The sequence below is a fragment of the Hippopotamus amphibius genome, chromosome 9, assembly GCF_030028045.1.
Source record: "Hippopotamus amphibius kiboko isolate mHipAmp2 chromosome 9, mHipAmp2.hap2, whole genome shotgun sequence".
In the NCBI taxonomy this organism is placed as follows: Eukaryota; Metazoa; Chordata; class Mammalia; order Artiodactyla; family Hippopotamidae; genus Hippopotamus; species Hippopotamus amphibius.
Window position 1 is genome coordinate 133723559 of NC_080194.1, and position 20512 is coordinate 133744070.

The window sequence follows — 20512 nt, forward strand, 5'->3', positions numbered from 1 at the left end:
CATCTGTTCTGTACGGTTGCACTTGAATATGAAGACCCATTTGTCTTCGTGGATGGTGCACAGTGTTGTATACTGTTTTGATTCTTTTTATAGGTTTGTCATTTTTCATTTGCATTCCGAATCAATTGTATCTGTTAAAGCTGAAGAAAAAAAATCCTTTTAAAGGTAATAGATCTATTTAGGAGGCCAGCTCTGGGCCTGTTTCTTCTAGTGATCCATGAAGATATCTTTGGGCAAGGATGCTATTACAAACTCTTCCCTGACTACTAAAAGCTGTCTGGCCATTCTGTCCTAAATTGTTGACCACAGGACTTCATCAGAACCCCCTAGGGAATGGTGAGGTCAGCCAGACTGTCTTCTCTTTTGAGATGTGGGTAAACATGCCCTGTTCTTTAGCCATATTCCCCCAAGAGGGCTGGGAGGCTACTGGCAAATCCCTTCTGAGTTGATGAGGAAAAACTCTTCTCCAACTCTTAGGACTTCAGGCATTCTTAGCGGCCCGCCTGTTGTTCCTAGAAGGGCCATGTGCTTGACTTTGTAACTGGAAGGCTGTCTTTCCACCTGCCCAGTGTTTTCTTTTCTTTGCTTCTCCTCTATGCCCATGGGTAATAGGTAATGAAGCCAATGGACAGACTTTTCTTAGTTTGTAATGAGAGGCAATTGTGTGTGTTGTCACTCTAGTTTTTAATGAAGCAAGTGAAGTTGACTTGAATTTTTCTTTTCTCTAGTACTGTAAAATCATGCCTAGATCTTTTGGTTAACTGGCTACACGTATACCTTAATAACCAGGATTCGGGAACAAAGGCATTTTGTGACGTTGCTCTTCATGGACCGTTTTATTCAGCCTGCCAAGCTGTGTTCTACACTTTTGTTTTTAGACATAAGCAGCTTTTAAGTGGAAACCTGAAAGAAGGTCAGTGATATGGGGTTGATGGGTATGAACTGGATTTTTCTTGTGTGCTAGTTACCTTTGGAATGAAGATTTATTAGTTTTTTGATGAGAACTGTAGTTGGAAAACTGCAAATGCACTCAAACTTTTGGAAATAATTTCAAGCAGCTTATAGGCCCCTGAAACCCTCTTTAAGCCTTCTCTTTAACAGTTGATGGACTTGAGATTGAGAACCTCTGCTTTAGAAGGTGGCGTCTGGGGTAACTGTAAACCATGAAGTGAGGCTGAGCACTTGTGCTGTGGCTGCGCCAGGCTCAGAGCTTTACATCCGCAGCCCCTCCCCTCATCCTTGTAAGGGCCCAGTGAACAGCCAGTGTCCCTCCCGCTTTCCAGAGGGGACCAGAGCACAGGGAAGTAACTTACTGGCAGGATTAGAAATTAAAACCAGGTGAGGAGGACTCTGAAGCTTGAGATCATACCAATTATGCTCTTTTAGCTAAAGATGAGTTGATTTACGGGTTTTCAGCTTTGTTAATTCCCAAGGGTTAAAATTTAAATCTACCAGATGAAGCTCATTTCTTGGGCTAGTGTATTATAGAAGATAGTCCCCAAGAACAACATCGGTAAAGTCAGCTTAAATTGTTTGTTTTCATGAACAATTCAAATAGTTTAATAGGTTATTTCCTCTAAGCCAGAGTTTCTCACTCTGCACTCACTGCTGGTGCCTTAGGCTGGGAGGGCTGTCCTGTGTATCAGAGGGTGATGAGTAGCATCCCTCTTGCTCTCCCCGCTGGATGCTGGTAGCACCTCTCCTCATCCTCTGTTGTGACAACTAAAACTGTCTTCCAGATGCCACCAGGTATCTTCTTGGGGACACAGTTGCCTTTAGTTGAGAATCACAGCTCTAAACTGAAACTTCTATTTGTTGCATTATGTGTATTTACTTATGACTACTTCTAAAAAGATGTGGGACTTAAAAATAGTTGCATAAACTCTAGTAGGACAAGGTTTTATCAGAAGGCAAGTAAAAGCACTGCTTATCTTTGTAAAAAATAAATGATAACAACACGAAAAGACAACCCTCAGAATGGGAGAAAATATTTGCAGACGAATCAACAGACAAAGGATTAATCTCCAAAATATATAAACAGTTCATCCAGCTCAATATGAAAAAAGCAAACAACCCAATCAAAAAATGGGCAGGAGACCTAGATAGGCATTTCTCCAAAGAAGACATACAGATGGCCAAAATGCACATGAAAGGCTGCTCAACATCACTAATTATTAGAGAAATGCAAATCAAAACGACAATGAGGTATCACTTCACCCCAGTTAGAATGGACATCATCAGAAAATCGACAAACAGTAAATGCTGGAGAGGTGTGGAGAAAAGGGAACGCTCTTGTGCTGTTGGTGGGAATGCAAATTGATACAGCCACTATGGAGAACAGTATGGAGGTTCCTTGAAAAACTAAAACTAGAGTTACCATATGACCCAGCAATCCCACTGCTGGGCATATACCCAGAGAACAGCATAATTCAAAAAGACACGTGCACTCCAGTGTTCATTGCAGCACTATTTGCAATAGCCAGGACATGGAAGCAACCTAAATGTCCATCAACAGATGAATGGATAAAGAAGATGTGGTACATATATACAGTGGAATATTACTCAGCTGTAAAAAGCAATGAAACTGGGACATTTGTAGAGACATGGATGGACCTAGAGACTGTCATACAGAGTGAAGTGAGTCAGAAAGAGAAAAACAAATATTGTATATTAACACATATATGCGGACTATAGAAAAATGGTACAGATCAACCGGTTTGCAAGGCAGAAATAGAGAGACAGATGTCGAGAACAAACATGGACACCAAGTGGGGAAAGCGGGGAGGGTTGAGGGGGAATGAATTGGGAGATTGGGATACCAAATAGTACACTCTAAATATATGCAGTTTATTGTCTGTTAACTGTATCTCAATAAAAGTTCTAAAAAAATAAATAAATGATAAGAGCCTTGGTTACAGAGGACCTGTTTCTTGTAAGCCACTACAGTATCCCATTTTTAGTCATTTTGATCAAAATGCATATCAGAGAATCTCCTAACAAAGTACACTTAGGCACAGGTTGGTTTGCGGTTTGCTTGCCTCTTAGAATAAGTGAGGTGTCGTTCTTTTTAACACAGGAGAGAAGTGTATTTATTGGTTCCAAGACAGTATCTACCTAATTTTTCCTTCTACCCCCGCAGTTTTCTTGTTTAAAAAACAAAACAGAAAAACCCCTGACAACTAATGCACACTTGAAAAACATGCTCAACTTTACTGATAACTTAAGACATAGAATTCTTGCTGTTGGTTTTGTTGGCTGTCAGCTTGGCATAGTGTGTATATAAATATATGGAATTCAAAGAGAAATTCCATATTGTACAGTCATTAGCCCTGAGGAATGGAGAATCACTGTGTTGCCTCAGCTTCTTAATGATTCCATGATTGTTAGCAGAAGTCACATCACACAGTCTGTTTCCCTCCGTACGTTGAGCCTGTGCTGAACTTTTGTAGATCTGAGCTCCAAATTGTCGTGTAAACGTACTGCCCCCTAGGAATGTACATTTGCTTCCTGAATCTTTAAAAGAGTAAACTCTCTTCTTTGGAAAAGTTGGTTTGGTCATAAATGTGTATGGTTAAGCCTAGTGATGTTCTTTGGGCGCTACGCTGTGTGACTGTCTCCGTGGACCTTTAAAGCATTTATGCGAGTACCTTTTTTAAATTTGCTGTTTAATGTATAAAATAATAAGTGCTGCCTAGACTGTTGTGTTTGTACCTTTTAAAAAAGTCTTTTGTTTTTTAATCAAAGGTTTGAGGTACCTTCAAAGTCTAAATTTTGAACGGATTGTGATGAGTCAGCTAAATCCTCTGAAGATCTGCCTGCCTTCGGTCGTTAACTTTTTTGCTGCAATCACAAAGTAAGTTGTTTATGCTTTATTTGTGAAAGTTATTTAAAAGTAAATGTATGTTAGTATTGTAAAATTCCATTAAATTTCTGTGAAATTATTTAACAAAATTAATAGCAAAAAAACATTTAAAAACCAGTAACCCAGTACTTGCAGAAAACACTGCATTGAAGGTATTGTGTTTATATGTTGGTTGCATTGGAAATTGCTACTGCTTTTTAATCTAAGGAGCATAATTCAGCAGAAGCTTAGGCCCTTTGAAATAAGTAAGGCAGCTAGCAAGCCAAGAGGTACAAACCACAGATCTTTATTAGAGTGATTCCCATAATAGTAATAAAAATAGGCTGGGCATGAGATAGACACCCAACAATAGGGAACTGGGTCAGTGAGGGCCTTGTGGCTACAGCTGGTGTGTGGCATCTGTGTGTCCAGCACCGTCCTGGTGAGCACTGTGCATAGACCTTACTTAATCCTCACACAATCCTGTGACTGTTATTAACCCCTATTTATAAATGGTGAGATGGGGGCACAGAGAGATTGAATGACTTGTGTGAAGTCATGGCTAGACTGTGGCAGCACTAAGGTTTGAATGCAGGCAGGCCAGCTCCTCCGTCAGTATTCACTGAATTACTCTGCTTCACATAGAAAGTGAATTGGAGACCATATTGTGGATATGAGGGCAGGATCATATCTTCGACAGATTGTGTTATTAGAAGACAAGAATAATTTCTGCATCCCTCAGTCCCCTTTAGACATGCTGTTGCTCTCATTCAGCAGCCTTATTTTTCCTTCGCCGGCCATCTCGTTCAGGGTATTCCCTCTCCCCTGAGGTCTCAGAAACGATAGTAAAGAATTAAGAGAAGAAACCAATAAGCAACAGTGTGCGATGGGTAGATGTTCACAGCACACTGCAGGAGGATAGGAAGCATCTGGAAGATCAGGATGGATGGAGCAAAGCAGAGGCCGCTGCCTGTAGAATACTTGTGGAGTGGGAGTAGAGGGCTGCAGCTGAGGAGCAAGCTGGTCAGAGAGGCTCTAGATGTGGGGCTGGGATTAGCAGCAGAGGTTAGGAGTAAGACGTGAGGCTGAGAGCAGGAGGTGGAAATAAAGGTCTGTGTCAAGGAATTGATGTATCCTTCTGTAGCTACTGCTTCTGGATTGAGTTGACCATATTGACCCATATAGCTGTATTTTGATTTTGACTGCTCTGTGATGTTCTCGTGATTTTAAAACATTGATTCCCTGTTGGAATTTAAGCTGTCTGAGTTTTTCAGTGTTGGGAGCATGGTTGTATGTGTCTTGGTGCACAGACATGTGCTTCCTGTCACCCAGAAGTACAGTTGCTGGGTTGTAGGAGGTGCATACCTTCAGTTTTACCAGATATTGTGAAATACTCCAGTGTGGTTTGTCCATTTAACACCAAGAGTCAAATGTGATCCTTGGCTAGTGGAACAGAAATGAACGCATGGTGCTTAAAATTACAGTAGTGACCTGAGAGCCTGAGAACAGAGACCTGAATGAGTACCATGGGAGGGAGGGAGGGGAGAGTTGACAGGGGTGAGCTGCATCCTCATCTCAGAGAAGCAGCCCAGTGAATGATTTTTGAAGTTGCTAAGTCATAACCACCAGAGGATTGGCCCCATAATGGTCCTGTTGATTTTTACCGCAAGTTCTTCTGTCCATTGACTGTTTCCACTCACTATGCCTGTTCCTTTCTTTACCATTTTCTGAGGTCATGATTCAGTAAACCCCACGGCGCTCGCTCCGTACCCTCCTTAATTTCTTCAACAGCCAAGTCTCTCATCAACAACCCCTATCCTTTCCCAATGAATCCTGAATCCCTTTTTTTACCAACCCATTAATTCACTTACAAACAGTAAAAAAATAAGTAGTGATAGCTACATAATTTTGTAAACTAAAAGAATTACTTTGAACGCATTAATTTTTAGTCAGTTGTGCCTATGAATAATCTAAGCCCACTCATATTGTTACAGTGATAGCACATTTTCTTTCTCCTTAGCTAACTTGTAAATAGTAGGCCCAGAGGACTGTACCCTAAGAGCATTACTTTCTACTTTGTTATTTTTTCTTGTAGTTGTTAGGTTCAATAAGATCTATATAGTCAGGGTAGCTGTCACACACAGATGGGCATGTCCACGCAGAGTAGTGCCAGCACGTTAATGCCTCTTTCTGTGTTGGTTTTGTTCCGCAGCAAGTACCAGCTTGTCTTCTGCTACACCCTCATTGAGAGGAACAACCGCCAGATGCTGCCCGTTATCAGGAACACTGCTGGGGGGGACTCGGTGCAAACCTGCACCAACCCACTCGACACCTTCTTCCCCTTCGATCCTTGTGTGCTAAAGAGGTAGGTACTCTTAGACAATCGCCCTTTTGGTGGTGAGTTTTTTAAATTAATTAATTAATTGGCTGTGTTGGGTCTTCGTTGCTGCACACAGGCTATCTCTAGTGAAGAGCAGAGGCTACTCTTCGTTGGGGTGCGCAGGCTTCTCAGTGCAGTGACTTCTGTTGCGGAGCACTGGCTCTAGGTGCACACGCTTCAGTAGTTGCGGCACACAGGCTCACTAGTTATGGCACACAGGCTTAGTTGTTCCAAGGCACGTAGGATCTTCCTGGACCAGGGATAGAACCTGTGTCCCCTGCTGGGGGATTCTTAATCACTGCGCCACAAGGGAAGTCCTCACCTCGCTGGTGAATTCAAACGCTGTGTGTGTGTGCCTTTTCCAGAATTGGGATATAGGGTTTCTTTGTGGTGAGTGGCCCTTGTGGCCACTGGGTCTCGTGGTCTCCTTGCATGTATTCCAGGCCCAGTGTGGAGAAGCCTGTTGGAGGCTGCTGAGGGTCATGGCACACGAGGGCTTGCAGGTCCCTACCTCACTTGGAGCCCCAGAGTGACACCAAGAGGTTTTTGTTTTCCTTGAAACCTTTTGGTCTAAAAATGTAAGAGGCTGGGGATAGAGGTACCTGGATAGGGAGGGTGCTGCCTTTTCTTGGCTCATAAATTTCTGCCAAGTGACTTGTTCTTCCTGCAGAGACCATATCCCATACTGTTGCACAGGATAAGCAAATGCCAAGTGATTTATCTGGTTGGGTAATTCTGGAGAACCTCCAGGCCAGTCTTAACTTCTAATGTATATAAGAAGTAGGATTTCTGCTATGACAGTTTGTAACTAGCAACACAATACTTTAGGATTATCTGGTCCCCCAAGTCTTGGTTGACTGAAACCAGATTGGTCTTTTTCCCCAGACTTATTTTTAGTGAATGACTGTAGGAATATAAAAAAAAGAAGTTCCAGAATAATATAATTCTGCCTTCATTTGGACATACTATAGCTCACTGTCAGTCTTTGCAAAGTTGAGAAGTAATTTTACTTGAAAATGAAAAGATGAGAAGCAGGAGGTATAATATTCCATGTGAGTGGATGAACTCTTCCAGAGAAGTAGCCACATTATAGAACCTGCATAGAGTATTTTTGGACACTGTTTTTTTTGTTGTTTTTTGTTTTTTTTTTTTTTTGGCACACGGGCTTAGTTGGTCCGCGGCATGTGGGATCTTCCTGGACCGGGGATCGAACTCATGTCCTCTGCACTGGCAGGCAGATTCCCAACCACTGCGCCACCTAGGAAGCCCTGGACACTGTTATTTGAGTGATAGATTTTACTTCTTCATTTTGGGTAATGGGTCTTGTGAGAAAGCTAAATACGTGGTGACCTTCACTGTAGTATTTAATTTGATTTTGAAATGTGATCTTTTTGACAGGTCAAAGAAGTTCCTTGATCCTCTTTATCAGATATGGGAAGACATGAGTGCAGAAGAGCTTCAGGAGTTTAAGAAACCAATTAAAATGGTAAAATTGTGATTCAGCACACTTTCTGGGAATCTCCTATGTGGTTACAGATCACAGTCAAATAGTTAATAGCACTGTTACACTTGGAAAACACTGCATTTGTTCATTCCGCCGTTACAGAATTCCAAGCGCAGGTTATGTTCTTATGAGAAGAGTGTTTGTTTTTTAATGAATTGTTCAAACCGGACACTTCACATGCTGACTTTGGGAAGTGAATGGTGATTAAAAATCAGTTTAACAAATTTAGATCTTTACCACTTGATCGTTACCACCAAGTGGCAGTCTCAAACTTGCTTATTGTTAAAACGTTCCCAGTAGGCCTTCACGAATAGGTGGTGAAGATGCAGGGCTGCAGCGTGTCCTCCAGGGCACGGCCCATGGAGCTGAGGCATGTGAAGAACATTAGAATCCAGTCGTAAAAAATGCCACCGTTTGTTTCTTTGTGGCACATTCATTTCTACATTAGAAGTCAGCTTTAATGTGCCCGTCTTCTTTTTTACAAGTAGTCATTGGAAAGCTCTTTTTATTTTTATTTTTTCTTTAAATTTTGCATTTGAGGAGGGTGGTCATTCATTCATATTACATTAGGTTGAGCAAGAATGACATATGTTACCTGCCCTCCTTGAGCTTAAAATCTGTTTAAAAAAAAATCAGACTTTAAACAAACATTCACAACGCGTGATGAGCACTTGTGTGGGTAGTTTGTGATGAAGTGTGCATCAGGGGAAGCTTTCAAAATTCAGATTTGTTGTTATTATTTCTTGAAATTAAGATTTTTTTCTTTTCTTCACCTTTGTCTTTCCAGAAGTAGCACATTCCTGAGGAAAGGAATTCTTGAAAGCATTTCAAACTGCTGCTTGTGATCTTGTTGATAATCTCTGTTCTTTGTGCAGGAGGCGGTGGAGGATGAAGAAGATGACTTTTTGAAAGGTGAAGTTGGCATTACACCGAGCTCCTTTGATGCACATTTCCATAGTCCTTCAAGTAGTGTGGGCTCTCCACCCGTCTTATACCTGCCAGACCAGTCCCCCCGCTCACAGGGATTTGTGATTGAGACTGACATCCCTCACGTCGTGCCCTTCAGTACCAGGGTTCATACTGTTTGAGTGCTATGCTGAACTAGAGGGAGTATATGCCTCAGGCATCTTACTTTCAAGTTAGACGTACTCTAGGGTCTGAACAGACATGGTAGGGTTTTTTGTTTTGTTTTTGTTTTTTTCTGTTTTACTCCTGTACAGACAAAAGGAAAAGACAGAATATCATGTGCAATATTTTACAGTGGAGTTGATGATAAATGTTGAAAGCCTGGCTTGTTTGTTTAATGTATACTTTTTTTGTGACAGCTTTGTGACACAATTATTGTGAAATTTCTAATATCGGCAACAGCCTATTTTAACAGATTTCATTTTTAACAAGATTTTTGTCAAAGCCATGCTTAACAGGGCTTTGTTGATATGCTATCTTTTCACTGAAAAATCCTCAAGGGCACTATTTAAAGTCTTCAGAATGAGTTTAACTATTTTGCATATATTGTTTACCCTCTGCTGTAACTGTATTTGTGTTCTGGGGTTTCAGTAGATGCAGAGAAGATAGGAAAGTGTGGGGAGGTGGCCGGGGCTGGTCCTGGATGCTGCAAGTTGGAGCTGGCACTGAAGGAGGAGGTCTCCAGGGACTTCGGACACGAATAAGAACCTGGAGGGGAGAAAGGATTTAGAGAAACAGAATCAGACAAGTCATACATTTGTGAACGTAAACATGGATTTAAAAGAAAGGAGTTCCGGGTAAATGTAATTGACTGGAAGAGGGGTTGGACTTTTATAAAACACAGCTCATGGTACTTTCACCCTGAGGCTCCCAAGAGTGCTGTCAGAACTGGAACTGCTTGTTTTTAGTGGAATGTAACATTGGTCATTGAGAATTTCTTTAGGGGAGAGAGGGGAATAGGTTATTTGGTAGAATGGTTTTGCTAGCGACAGCAGGCCAGGGTTGCAGCTACAACCCTGTCTACTGGTTGTTCGTACCATGGGTTCCAGCTCAGTGAAATCCTCCTCTGGCAAGGCTCTGTTTGTATTTTTATAACTGAACACTGAGAGGGGTGTAAACAACCTCCCTGTATAACAAATTTGTGCAAGCGCTGCTAGTCATTTTGAAGCTCCTGCATATTTTAGCGTCATTCCTTATTTGTGTACCGTTTTGTTATTGTGGAAAAGGACATCTTTAAATATATTTATTTTTCTGCCACTTTTCCTAACCTTTATTTAAAGGCAAGCAATATTTTCTTGATCACAAATATTTTGTAATGAAGTACTTTCTCTTTCCTAGGGCTTTGTACGCTCTTGTATATTTACATTGATGGCAATGTAGAGTATGAATTTTAGTCTGTAAATATGTTTTTTGGTAAATAGAAATTTTTATTGCTTTAAGAAGTTTTGGATATTGGTGATTTTCTTTTAGTGACGGTGGAAAGTCGTTGGAGAGCCTTTAGGTTCTCTGTTTTTTTAACTGCTGACAGAAAGGTGGGTTTTTTGTATAGTGGATAAAATGAGTAGTTGAAAATGTGTCCATAGAAATTAACGGTAAGTGGGGTCTTTGTGAGTTGAGAAGTAGTTTTAATGTAGAAGTATTTAGACACATAAGTCTAAAACTTCAAAGGAGTTCAAGAAAAAAAAATCTGTTGTGAAAATAAAGCAATGACATGGTCCATGTGGAACCTTTGTTCTGTTGCCAGTGAAGGGAGGCGCCCCAGTCAAGAGGCTTCTCACACGAGTGTTCTTTTGGTTTCTGTGTGTGTGTTTTTTTTTAATCTATTGTATTACAGCATCATTTTGCAGTAGAAAACTGCAACTGAGACCTACTAAACTGAGACTTTATTAAAGAGGCAAAAATATTTCCAGTGTGATTGCAAGTACTCAAAAATAATTGCATATTGGTGATGAGAATGGCTTCCAGGTGTATCTGAAATGTCAGTGACTTTCCTTGATCACACCCAACTGGTCCAAGGAAAACAAACACTTCCAAAAAGTTACATGCTTTTAAGGAACATCTGTGCAAAAAAAAAAAAAAAAAAAAAAAAAGCTGTTTAATCTCCTTGGGGATTATATGAAAACAGGATTTTTCTGTCTTACTCAAAAGCTGGCTTTCAACTGGAGTGGGAGTTCCAGGGTCCATTTTTTCTGCCTGCTATGGGTGGATCTTCTTTAATGAGAAGTGGCTAATTCACACAAGTGTGAAAGGACCAGTGACTTGTGTCATGGGTGTCAGATCTGTCTTTTCTTTCTAACTAGCTGTGTGACCTTGAGCAAGTTATCTAGCCTTTCCCTGAGCTCCACTTTGAAAATAAAAGTGGAAATTACTAATACCTACTTTATGCTTGTGAGGTTTAGGTGAAAATGCATGTAAAGTCAGCTGTTTGGCTGCCTTGTGAGAAAGTTTAGTTACGCAGTGTCGACTTAAAGAGAAAAATGCACAACGTGAGAGTTGCGAGTTATGTTTTATTTGGGGCAAAATGAGCACTACAGCCCAGGAGACAGCATTTCAGATAGCTCTGAGAAACTGCTCCAGAGAGGCAGGGGGGAAGGTCAGTGTGTGTGGTTTTGGTGAAGGGGGAGTACATGCAATCAAGCACATAGATTTTACAGCTCCTTACTCACAAGGAGCAGACGGCACCATGAAGAATTTTAGTGCTTTTCTAGATATGAGGAGATACAAGAATTGGGCTCATAAAATCAGCGGCTGAAAAGATCTAACTATCTGAAGACCAGTTCTGCCAGTTCTTCCCAGAGCACAGAGTGCCTCGTTTCTTCTCTCCACCTGAACTCCTTTCAGGGGGTGTTGAAAGTCAGCAGCTGCAGCAGCACATGATTTAATTCTTGTAGAGGTAGATGGCAGTGCCAATGGTGAGTGCCAGTTTGCGGTTGACTGCAGGAAGCACTTTCACGGAAAGGTCTTTTCAAGGCAACAACTTCCATTTCACCCATATTACCTACATGGTGCCAACTTAATCCCAACTGGAGGGGAAGGGCCAGAGTGCTGCTCCTGCCAGGCGGTGCTTATTACAGCCTCCCATAGACGTTTGGGTAGCTTCTCTGTGTGAAGTGGGTCCTCCTTTTTTGTCTCACCACTGTCTCTTTTGTAAAATTATTTTTGTTAATGTGTTGTGGAGTTGGGTCTCTTTGAGTAATACTTGCAAGCTTTAGAATAGCCGCAAGGTGAAAGAAGCCTCGCCAGGGTGTGTCTCCTCGAGCGTCTGTAGGGTATCTTGCTGATCTTTACCCGCAGGGTTCTTCGCCCATCTGTGAGTGCCTGCTGTCAAGCACCAAGTGTCATTCATGACTTATAAGTGTGTGGGGCTAGCAAACTTCAGGCTCCGTTTTCCTAGTTTGACAGTTTATATTTACTGTTAAATACAGTCCTATGGAGCAGCACAGCAGGTTCGCAGACTCAGAAAACTTGCTCATGGTCACTATGAGAAGTGGTACAGGTGTGATATGAACCTAAGCAGGCGACCCCAGAGCCCGCACTCTGGCCGGGTTGGCTGAAACGTGAGCCCGGCACTGAGGGCAAAGGCCCAGGAAAAGCGCAGCTCCTCCGCTCCCTCCCTCGCCCCCACGCGTTCAGGACTACATTTCCCAGCGTCTCTTGCGGAGGAGGCGGGGTGGGGGGGGGGTCTCCCCTGCGCTTGGACTACGTTTCCCATAGGGCCCTGCGGCCCGGCCGGAGATTTCCTCAGCTTCTCGGGGCTGCACCGTCTCCGTCGGACTCCACTTCCCGGGGGCGCCCGCGGCGGGGCGGCCCGAGGGCGGGGGCGGGGACGGGGCGGCGGGCGGCCCGGGGCTGGGGAGGCCGCCGCCGCCGCCTCCCTGAGCCTGCCGGGGCGGCCGCCTCCGCGATGCCGCTGCTCGTGGAGGGGCGGCGAGTGCGGCTGCCTCAGTCCGCCGCGGACCTCGTCCGAGCCCACCCGTTTCTGGAGGTGAGCAGGGCCCGGGCGGGGGGCTGCGAGGCGGGCGCAAGGGGACCCGCAGGCGGGCCGGAGCCCTCCTCACCCCGCCGCCACCACCCGCTCTCCCCGGAATCAGGCTTGAAACTTGGCGCAGCTGGGGTGCTGCCGGCACATCCGGAGCCCGGGCCGCCGGCAGCCGACGTTCTGCCCTCGCTTGAGGCATCTGTGGAGCTTTTACCTTCTTTGGACCTTAGAGGGCATCTGCTGACGCTCCTCGTTTCCAGAGGAGCGAACGGGGGCCCAGAGAGGTTAAGTGACTTGCCCAAGGTCGCCCAGCACTTGGGCTTGAGGACACCCCGGGACCCCCTCTTCCCAGACAGGGCGGTCCCAACCCCCAATCCGGACTTGGCCCCTTTAGGCAAATCTGGGCAGCGCCCTGGCTGGCTCGCTCGCCGGGGATTCCCACCCTTGGGGAGCGCGGCATTGTCCTTGGGTCCTCAGGAAGCAGGAGGTTGTTCCGGGGTGGGCAGGCGCGTCCTGACGGGGCGCCTAGTCTCCTAGACCCGGGGCCTGGGGCTCCCGGTTATTTTCGGGCAGAAGAAAGGGCCCTGTTTTTCCCCAGCTGGGCCGTGTTGAAGACCACACCCTGCGGAAGGGTTTTTTGTTTTTTTCCTGCTCTTGTCCTTAGACCCGTGAACTCTGAGTCCATGCTTATGCAGAGACTTTTTGGAAAAGGGTTCTTACTACACACACACACACACACACACACACACACACACACACACACACACACACACACACACACACACACACACACACACACACACACACACACACACACACACACACACACACACACACACACACACACACACACACACACACACACACACACACACACACACACACACACACACACCAAATCTCCCACTTGTCCCAGATCCCGTTAAGGGGAAATCAACCGTTTCATTGATTTAAGAGATTCATGTTGAGCCCCTAATGTACGTTGGGTATGGTGTTTGCCTCTTTCCTTACACTCAGGGCATTTATAGGGTGGGGATGGTTTTTAATCAGAGTGGCTCGAATACCATGACTTAATTAAGTGCCATAAAGGGGAAAAATGCCCCTTTCACTCTGCAGAATGAAGCAGGGGAACCTGGTTGAGTCTGTAGGCTTAGGGAAGGTGTTCTTGAAGTTTCTTCTGTAACAGTTGCCCGGTGATTTGTCTACATGCTTGCTTTATTTTCCCTTGATCTCTCCCTCAGAATGTAAGCTTCCTGAAGGCAAACAGAATGTGTGTCTTAGCTTTGCATCCTCAGGGCAGTCCCTGTTGGTGAATCTGTGCTTTGTAAATATTTGTTACACAAATGACTGAGCAGAATGACCCCTGAAAATGACCCGGAAGATGGGGGGTGGGGTGGGGAGTGTTACTGACAGGAAAAAGAGTGATCACACTCTGTGATTCTCAACTTGCATTTCAAGAAAACGATGGTAATATTAGCCAACACGTACTGGGCACCCTGGCAGACACTAGGTTAAAGGTTAAGCACTTTCCTTGTACCGTGTCACTGCCACACCATTAACTGATGAAGTTGGGAGTAGGACTCACCAAGAGAAAAAAATGCAGCTGCCTGAAGAATGTAGGTGACCCGCGATTTTTATATCTGTTTGAAATTTTCTGATAAGAAGTTTAGATTATTGTGCAAAGCAGCACCCTCAGTGTGGAGAGAGGAGGAATGAGGTGAGATATCAGGGCGGCTGGGCCCCTAGAAGGGAGGTTTGGCCTCTTTGGGGAGACACGGCCTAGAAAGGCTGTGTAGTGGGGACTCGTTTGCCTTAGAGGAATGTGGAAGGGGAGAGGGGGAGGGCATTCTAGCTGGGCAAGCTGGACTGTGCCCTGTGGCCCATGGGCAGGAGGGGAAGGGCTCTGAGGGGTGGCTGGACTGGCCGGTCTCCCTGGCAGAGAGGGCAGGAGGGGCAGAGTGGAAGATAAGCAGGAGAGGCAGGTAGTGCCGTGTTGCAGGGGTGCAGATGCATCTTTCAGCTGAGGCGCAGTGTGGAGGAATGGAAGGTGTAATTATTTTTTACTAACAAGTTGTGTCCCCTTGGTAAGAAAATAGAAATTATAAATCTCAAAAGGAAGAAAAAAAGAATCAGTGGCCACAACCATGCTTCACATTTTGGTAAATATCCTTAGAGGTTTTTCTTTGTATACGATATAGTTTTTGACGTGATAGCATACTATATATTGTTTTATAGTGTGTCTTCTTTCACGTGACAGTAGGTTGTGGGTGTGCAGCAGCAGTTACAAGCCTGTCCGTAGCTACGCTTAGCATAGGGTAATGGGAACAACAGCGAGAGCAAGGCCGTGGAACTTGCACAGCATCCCAGCCCTCGGAAGCAGGGACTCTTACAGGTGGGGACCCTGAGACACCGAGGCTGGAGTAAGCCTCCCAAGGTCCTGCAGCCTGTGAGTGGTGAAGCCCGGGTCGCAGCCCTGGCCATCTGCCTTTGCTTCTACTGCACTGAGCAGTAGCCACTGGTCTCATGTGGCGATTTACCTTTAAGTTAATTAAAATTCAGTAAAATTTAAAAAGTAGCTTCTCAGTCACACTACCACGTTTTAAGTGCTCGACAGCCACGTGTGGCCAGTGGCTGCTGAATGAGACAGGGTAGGGACAGATCGGTGCTGTCGCTGCGGAAAGTGCCTTTGGATGGTGCTGTCTGGAGCCTTCGCTCTTCACCAGTCGCTGGATGCTCAGAAACCGCTCCTGAGGCATCGTGAGAGACGGTCACATGGAATTCCACGCAGCTTCCTCCCTGCTCTTAAGCCTGCGAGATGCTTATGCTCCGTCCCCATTAGGAACATGTGCAGAGCTAAATCTTTTTAACCCCTGTAATTATTGCTCAGAAAGGTTTCTTTGAACAGAGAAGGGATGTAACAAAATCAGCGTTTTGAAGCAGTGATGCTGGCAGCCCTGGGAGGGGACAGAGTGGGCAAGGGAGACCTTGGGGTCAGGACAGGGGAGCGGAGTTGGGGAATGGTGACAGCCACCCCTACAGACCTGCTCTCAGTTAATCCTCCTGCAGCCTAAGGAGTGGCCGTCATCAGCCTGTTTCCCAGAGGGGGGGACATGCCCAGGTCACTGGCTCAGGGAGCGCCCCACCCCCGCACCATCATGCTCTGCGTCTCCCGCCAAGTGCTGTACTACAGGAATTTAGGTGTATGGGAAGCAAAGACAGATAAGGTAGCACCCATGGGGGTGGGAGGAAGGCTTAGTTCCGAGGGCTGTGTCTGGCAGTGCCCTCATACTTGCTCTCCCGTTTTTGAAAGAAGAATGGACAGAGTCTGGCAGCGTTGGTAAGGGGTACCCGGTCATCCTCTAGGGTGCAGCTCAGCCATTGGTGAACACAGGGGTCAGCCAGCCACAGCCACGGGCCACATCCTGTTGGTGGATGGCCCGCCAGCCAAAAGTGGTTTTTACATTTTTAAATAGTAGGGGGAAAAAGAAGAATAATACTTTGTGGGACAAGAAATTATATGAAATCACATGAAATTCAAATTTCAGTGTTGCCCGTAAATAGTTTTCTGGGGACCCAGCCACAGCCACTTGTCACGTGTCATCTGTGCTGCTTTCATGCCGAGGAGCTGAGACTGCACGGTCTGCAAAGCCCAAAATATTTACCGTCTGGCCCTTCTCCGAATCAAGTGTACTGACCCCTGGGTTAAGAGAACAGTGCCATTGCCATGGGAAATGAGGATGAGTGGTAGCAGGGAGAGACTGAGGGAACAGATGTTTTTTCTTGAATCTGAGTGTCCAGAGAATAAAAAAAAGTTGAGAAAATGGGCTGCTTTTATTTCAGAAAGCATGTGAGTTGATAAAGTAGGACCGTGTGTTTTTCCATAGAGGAGAACTTTGGCTAACATTTTTTTCATTTTTTAAAGTGAAAGACCAAAGCAGTGTTGCTGTTTTTGCATTCTGGCCATTCTCTCTCCTGATAACTTGTGCTTCTGTTTCTCTGGGAAATAATAGGAGTTGTGTTGATGAGAGATGTTGTGATTTTTGGTCTTGGGTATGAGAGTGATAATTCATTTCTCAGCAGTAGCTTTGCTTTTGGCTGGTGACCAAGCTGTGAAAATGAGTGGTAAAAATTTTCCTTGTCTCCTCCCTCCCCTTCCCCGAAAAAAGCAAGAGGAGGTAAGTATTAAAGGAATAACGAAAAGGAAGTTCTGCATTCTCCTTTATCTTATCTTGAACTAAGGTGAGAAGTGGTGTGGAAGTGAAAAGTGCTCACTGCTGTGGGAGTGTTGTGAGTTTCTGCACAGTTGGCTGCATCTCTTCCTCCCTGACTCATGCCCTCTGATCTCATGCTGCACTTCACTCAGTCCTTAGTTCCTCTCTTTTTTAAAAAAAAATTTAAAAAGTATAATTGATTTACAATGTGTTAATTTCTGCCATACAGCAAACTGATTCAGTTATATACATATTCTCTTTCATATTTTTTCCATTATGGTTTATTACTGGATATTGAATGTAGTTCCCTCTGCTACACAGTAGGACCTGTTGTTTATCCTTTCTATATGTAAGAGTTTGCATCTACTAACCTCAACTTAATTCCTTTCTTAAATGGAGGGTCTGGTTTCATTCTGACTGCTGTCTTGTTTCCAATTAATGGAAATTTATTAAAAGAGAACCCTCTATAACTCATCAAGCGGACCATCGTGTTCTTTTACATCTCTTGTGTTTTATTAAGTGAGCAAGCACTAACCTAAATTAGCAGCTGTGAGGAATGGCCAGAAGCCAGTGTAAGACTATAAAAATGTCCCCCAGTCTAGACAGTACATACACACTCTGTATTTGCACACTTGGTTAGGAAATTGTTTATTGAGGAGTTTATTTGTTGCAAGTAAGAAGGAAATTATGGTACATTTTAGTGATGTATCAATTTGACATTAAAAAAAAAAGTTTATTTCTCATTAAAGAATTAACCACCTGCATTTCCCACCCCTGCCAGGCTTACTACATAAGAATTTATACAAATATTCCATTAGTCAAAATTTCAACACCTAATATTAACCTATCTTTTCATAAATTTGCTTATTTATGAATAAGCTCCTTTTTGGTTTTCTACTTTAATAACATAATGACATCCTAGAATCTTTGGAGAATAGAGAAAGGACCAGAGCAACAGGTAAAGGACTTGTGTTTGCCCTGTTCTAACACAGTCATGGTTCTGCTGGGGGATTTCCTTCCAGCCTTGTTCCCTGTGTAGCAACAGTTCTAGCATTGCTGTGTTAATAGCATATTTACAGCTTAAATTTTTGGTTTTTACTCTCGTATCCTGCTCTTCAGTTTACATTTCCAAACTCTTTTCCCATAGTCTCCTTTTTCATGACTGTCCAGTTAGCCGTTGTGAGTTGGTTCTGCATAATTTGCCTGCCTTTTCTGTTGCTGTCCCCAGCTTTGTGCCATTCTGGATGGCACAGGGATGAGCGTGTTTTGGGTTATTTCCGTAGTACAGATTTCCAGAGGTGGGATGACTAGGTCAGGAGATAGGGAAGGTCTGGAGCCCTCCTCCTCTTTAAAGAAAGTGAAAAAGGGCTGTGATTTCTGAGCCACCCGATCCCCTAGTCTGTATGATCTGATCCTCTTTACAATTGTAAAGAACCATGGAAAAGGATTTTTGCATCCCTTTTCACAGGTACTAGAACCTTGTTCTACAGAGTGAAAAAAGAGCAGAACTTCCTTGTTTCTTTCACATTGTTCCACATGGTAGTTACTGCTGCTGCCTTTTTATTTTAGCCTTTCTGTCGATGATACACACAGCTCAGACCTCACGAGTGTGTGTTTCCCACGTAGGGCACACTTTGGCTCTCTCCACCTCTCTAGTTACTCAGTCCTCACTAATTGCCATCACTATTTTATTTTTTTTTTTTAATTGAACAGGAAAGAGCCAGACTTCTCAGAGGTCAGTCTGTTCAACAAGTGGGACCCCAGGGCCTTCTGTATGTTCAGCAAAGAGAGCTTGCAGTGACCTCCCCAAAGGATGGTAGGTTAGGAAGCAGTGAATTGGGCGTTATCCCCAAAGGCTATTGGATATTTTATTTTATTTCTTTTTTAAACAGGCTCCATCTCCATTCTGGGTTCTGATGATGCCACCACTTGTCACATTGTGGTCCTGAGGCACACAGGTATGATGAGAGAGATGAAGGAAAGCGTTACTTAAACGGACCCAACACGTGGGACCATGACTTTCTCCATTTGCGTTTCTTGGCTCTGCTTACCTCTTCTCCGTCTGCATGGCCCCTCCCTGCAGCCCTGGTCAGATGGGTTGGCTGGGCAGCCCAGACGTCTCCATTTTTTCCTTCTTACAGGCTGATCAGAGATGAGGCAGTCCGAATGGACAGGCATAGACCTGGCCTGCTCCCTGAGTTCTCATCGGGAATAACATGAGTCGTTTCGCCCTTGTTCTTCAGGTAATGGGGCTACCTGCCTGACACACTGTGACGGAACCGACACCAAAGCTGAGGTCCCCTTGATCGTGAACTCCATAAAATCCTTTTCCGACCACACTCAATGTGGAAGGTGAGCTCCACGCTACTCTCTTTTGTGACAGTGGGAACTTGGCACCATCGCGTAGCGGAAACAGCCGTGGCAGGAGTTCCAGCGACGTGGGCTGTCCCCAGCGCAGTGGTCGCCTCGCCCTCCTGGAGCAGCACGTGGCCCAGGGTCGGCCCCACCATCAGCAGCTGCTGAGGGAGCGAGTGGGTGGCGGGTACGGGTAGGGAATCAGAGGGAAGCTTGGACTTCGAACCTGTAGTTCAGTTCTCAGTATGTGCTCTTAGACGTCTGTGTGTCAGATGATGCCTTGCTACACCCTAGCAGTGGAATCTCTTCATTCCTTCAGAAGTTGTTCGTTGAACGTTTCCTGTGAGCTAGAACTTGTCATCGGTGCCAGCGACATAGCAGTGACCAGAGTAGACACACCCTGCCCCCCAGGGGCTCATCTTCCACAGCAAGGGGACAGCAGAATGGGATGCTAGTGGAGGACAGCTGTGCTGGGTGGTTCTGGGCAAACTCAGACTCACTCTGTGCTGCTAGCTTCCCCGCCTCGGACTGATCCATCTGCCTCCTGTTTCCAAGCTGTGAGGAGAACAAGGCCGGGGAGCAGCTGGGGAAGGCCAGGAGGAAGGCGGTGCCGTTCTCAGTGTTGCGGATTCTGTGCAAGAGCTGACGCACGCCCTGGGCGTCCACCACAGCACCTGACCCTCTTACGGGTGACAGAAAGGGTGACCACCTCAGTTTCCCATGTGTGGCCCTGAGATTCGGCTTCCCAGAGTCACTCAGCTAGTCGAGCAGGAGGCCTGTGACCCTGGCCTGGCTGTCTGGCCAGTGTTCACGCCTGTCCCCTCCCCTTTCTGGTTGGCAGGCCTTGCTCTCATCTGATTTGAAGTCTAAGGCAGCAGTTCATTTGAATGAACTAGTCCAGTCCTATGCAAGTTGTTAGAATCCCAGGGGTTGAAAAAGTCAGCCTCTCAGACTTTCACTCGTGTAACACAGATCAGTGTGTAAACTGAACTCTCCTTCTGCCGGGTCTGCGACAGGCTGGGCCAGCCTCGTGGCCTCGTGACCTGTGCAGTTGCCAGCCTGCTGGGACCTGCAGGTTACGTAGCCGGACTGGGCCATGGGCCCAGCTCTGTGATTCTCAGCACATGGGTGTGAGATAGCAGATATCATGAGGCTACCTGATGTTTTGCCTGGTGCTGCTGACGCAGAAGATTCTGGGTCATTCCTCAGGAGGATTTTGTCTGTCAGTAGAAGGGAGTGTGAAGTGCGGCTGCACGTTCCCGAGCTCTGGTCGCCA

At 45.2% G+C, this 20512-nt stretch overlaps 3 protein-coding genes across 5 annotated transcripts in view; 2 read left to right on the plus strand and 1 right to left on the minus strand.

Annotated features, from left to right (window-relative positions):
• The window catches only part of LOC130861487 (RNA polymerase I-specific transcription initiation factor RRN3-like), a 28762-nt gene extending 18013 nt beyond the window's left edge, over positions 1–10749 (plus strand). For all 3 annotated transcript variants that reach the window (XM_057750422.1, XM_057750423.1, XM_057750424.1), the window contains 5 exons: positions 729–913; positions 3745–3853; positions 6054–6206; positions 7620–7707; positions 8601–10749. In XM_057750422.1, the coding sequence (XP_057606405.1) occupies positions 729–913; positions 3745–3853; positions 6054–6206; positions 7620–7707; positions 8601–8813 (748 nt within the window). In that variant the 3' untranslated portion in view covers positions 8814–10749. The remainder of the gene's footprint in view (positions 1–728; positions 914–3744; positions 3854–6053; positions 6207–7619; positions 7708–8600) is intronic.
• An 839-nt stretch (positions 10750–11588) lies between these two features.
• LOC130861056 (uncharacterized) lies at positions 11589–20170 on the plus strand. Its single transcript, XM_057749551.1, has 5 exons — positions 11589–11603; positions 12209–12676; positions 18595–18697; positions 18774–18839; positions 19125–20170. Exons 1-5 carry the CDS (start codon positions 11589–11591, stop codon positions 19235–19237), a joined length of 765 nt encoding a protein of 254 aa, XP_057605534.1. The 3' UTR covers positions 19238–20170.
• The window catches only part of LOC130861057 (poly(A)-specific ribonuclease PARN-like), a 68255-nt gene continuing 66988 nt past the window's right edge, over positions 19246–20512 (minus strand). The window contains exons 23-24 of the mRNA XM_057749552.1: positions 19737–19918; positions 19246–19400 (exon numbers count right to left, since the gene is read on the minus strand). Of these exons, the coding sequence (XP_057605535.1) occupies positions 19246–19400; positions 19737–19918 (337 nt within the window). The remainder of the gene's footprint in view (positions 19401–19736; positions 19919–20512) is intronic.

What these genes read in the sequence shown, in the direction of transcription:
- LOC130861056 (XM_057749551.1), top strand. An exon ending in AGTGACCTCCCCAAAGGATG is followed by an intron (nt 18,698 to 18,773) that starts GTAGGTTAGGAA and finishes TTTTTTAAACAG; the next exon opens with GCTCCATCTCCATTCTGGGT. An exon ending in TGTGGTCCTGAGGCACACAG is followed by an intron (nt 18,840 to 19,124) that starts GTATGATGAGAG and finishes CTTGTTCTTCAG; the next exon opens with GTAATGGGGCTACCTGCCTG.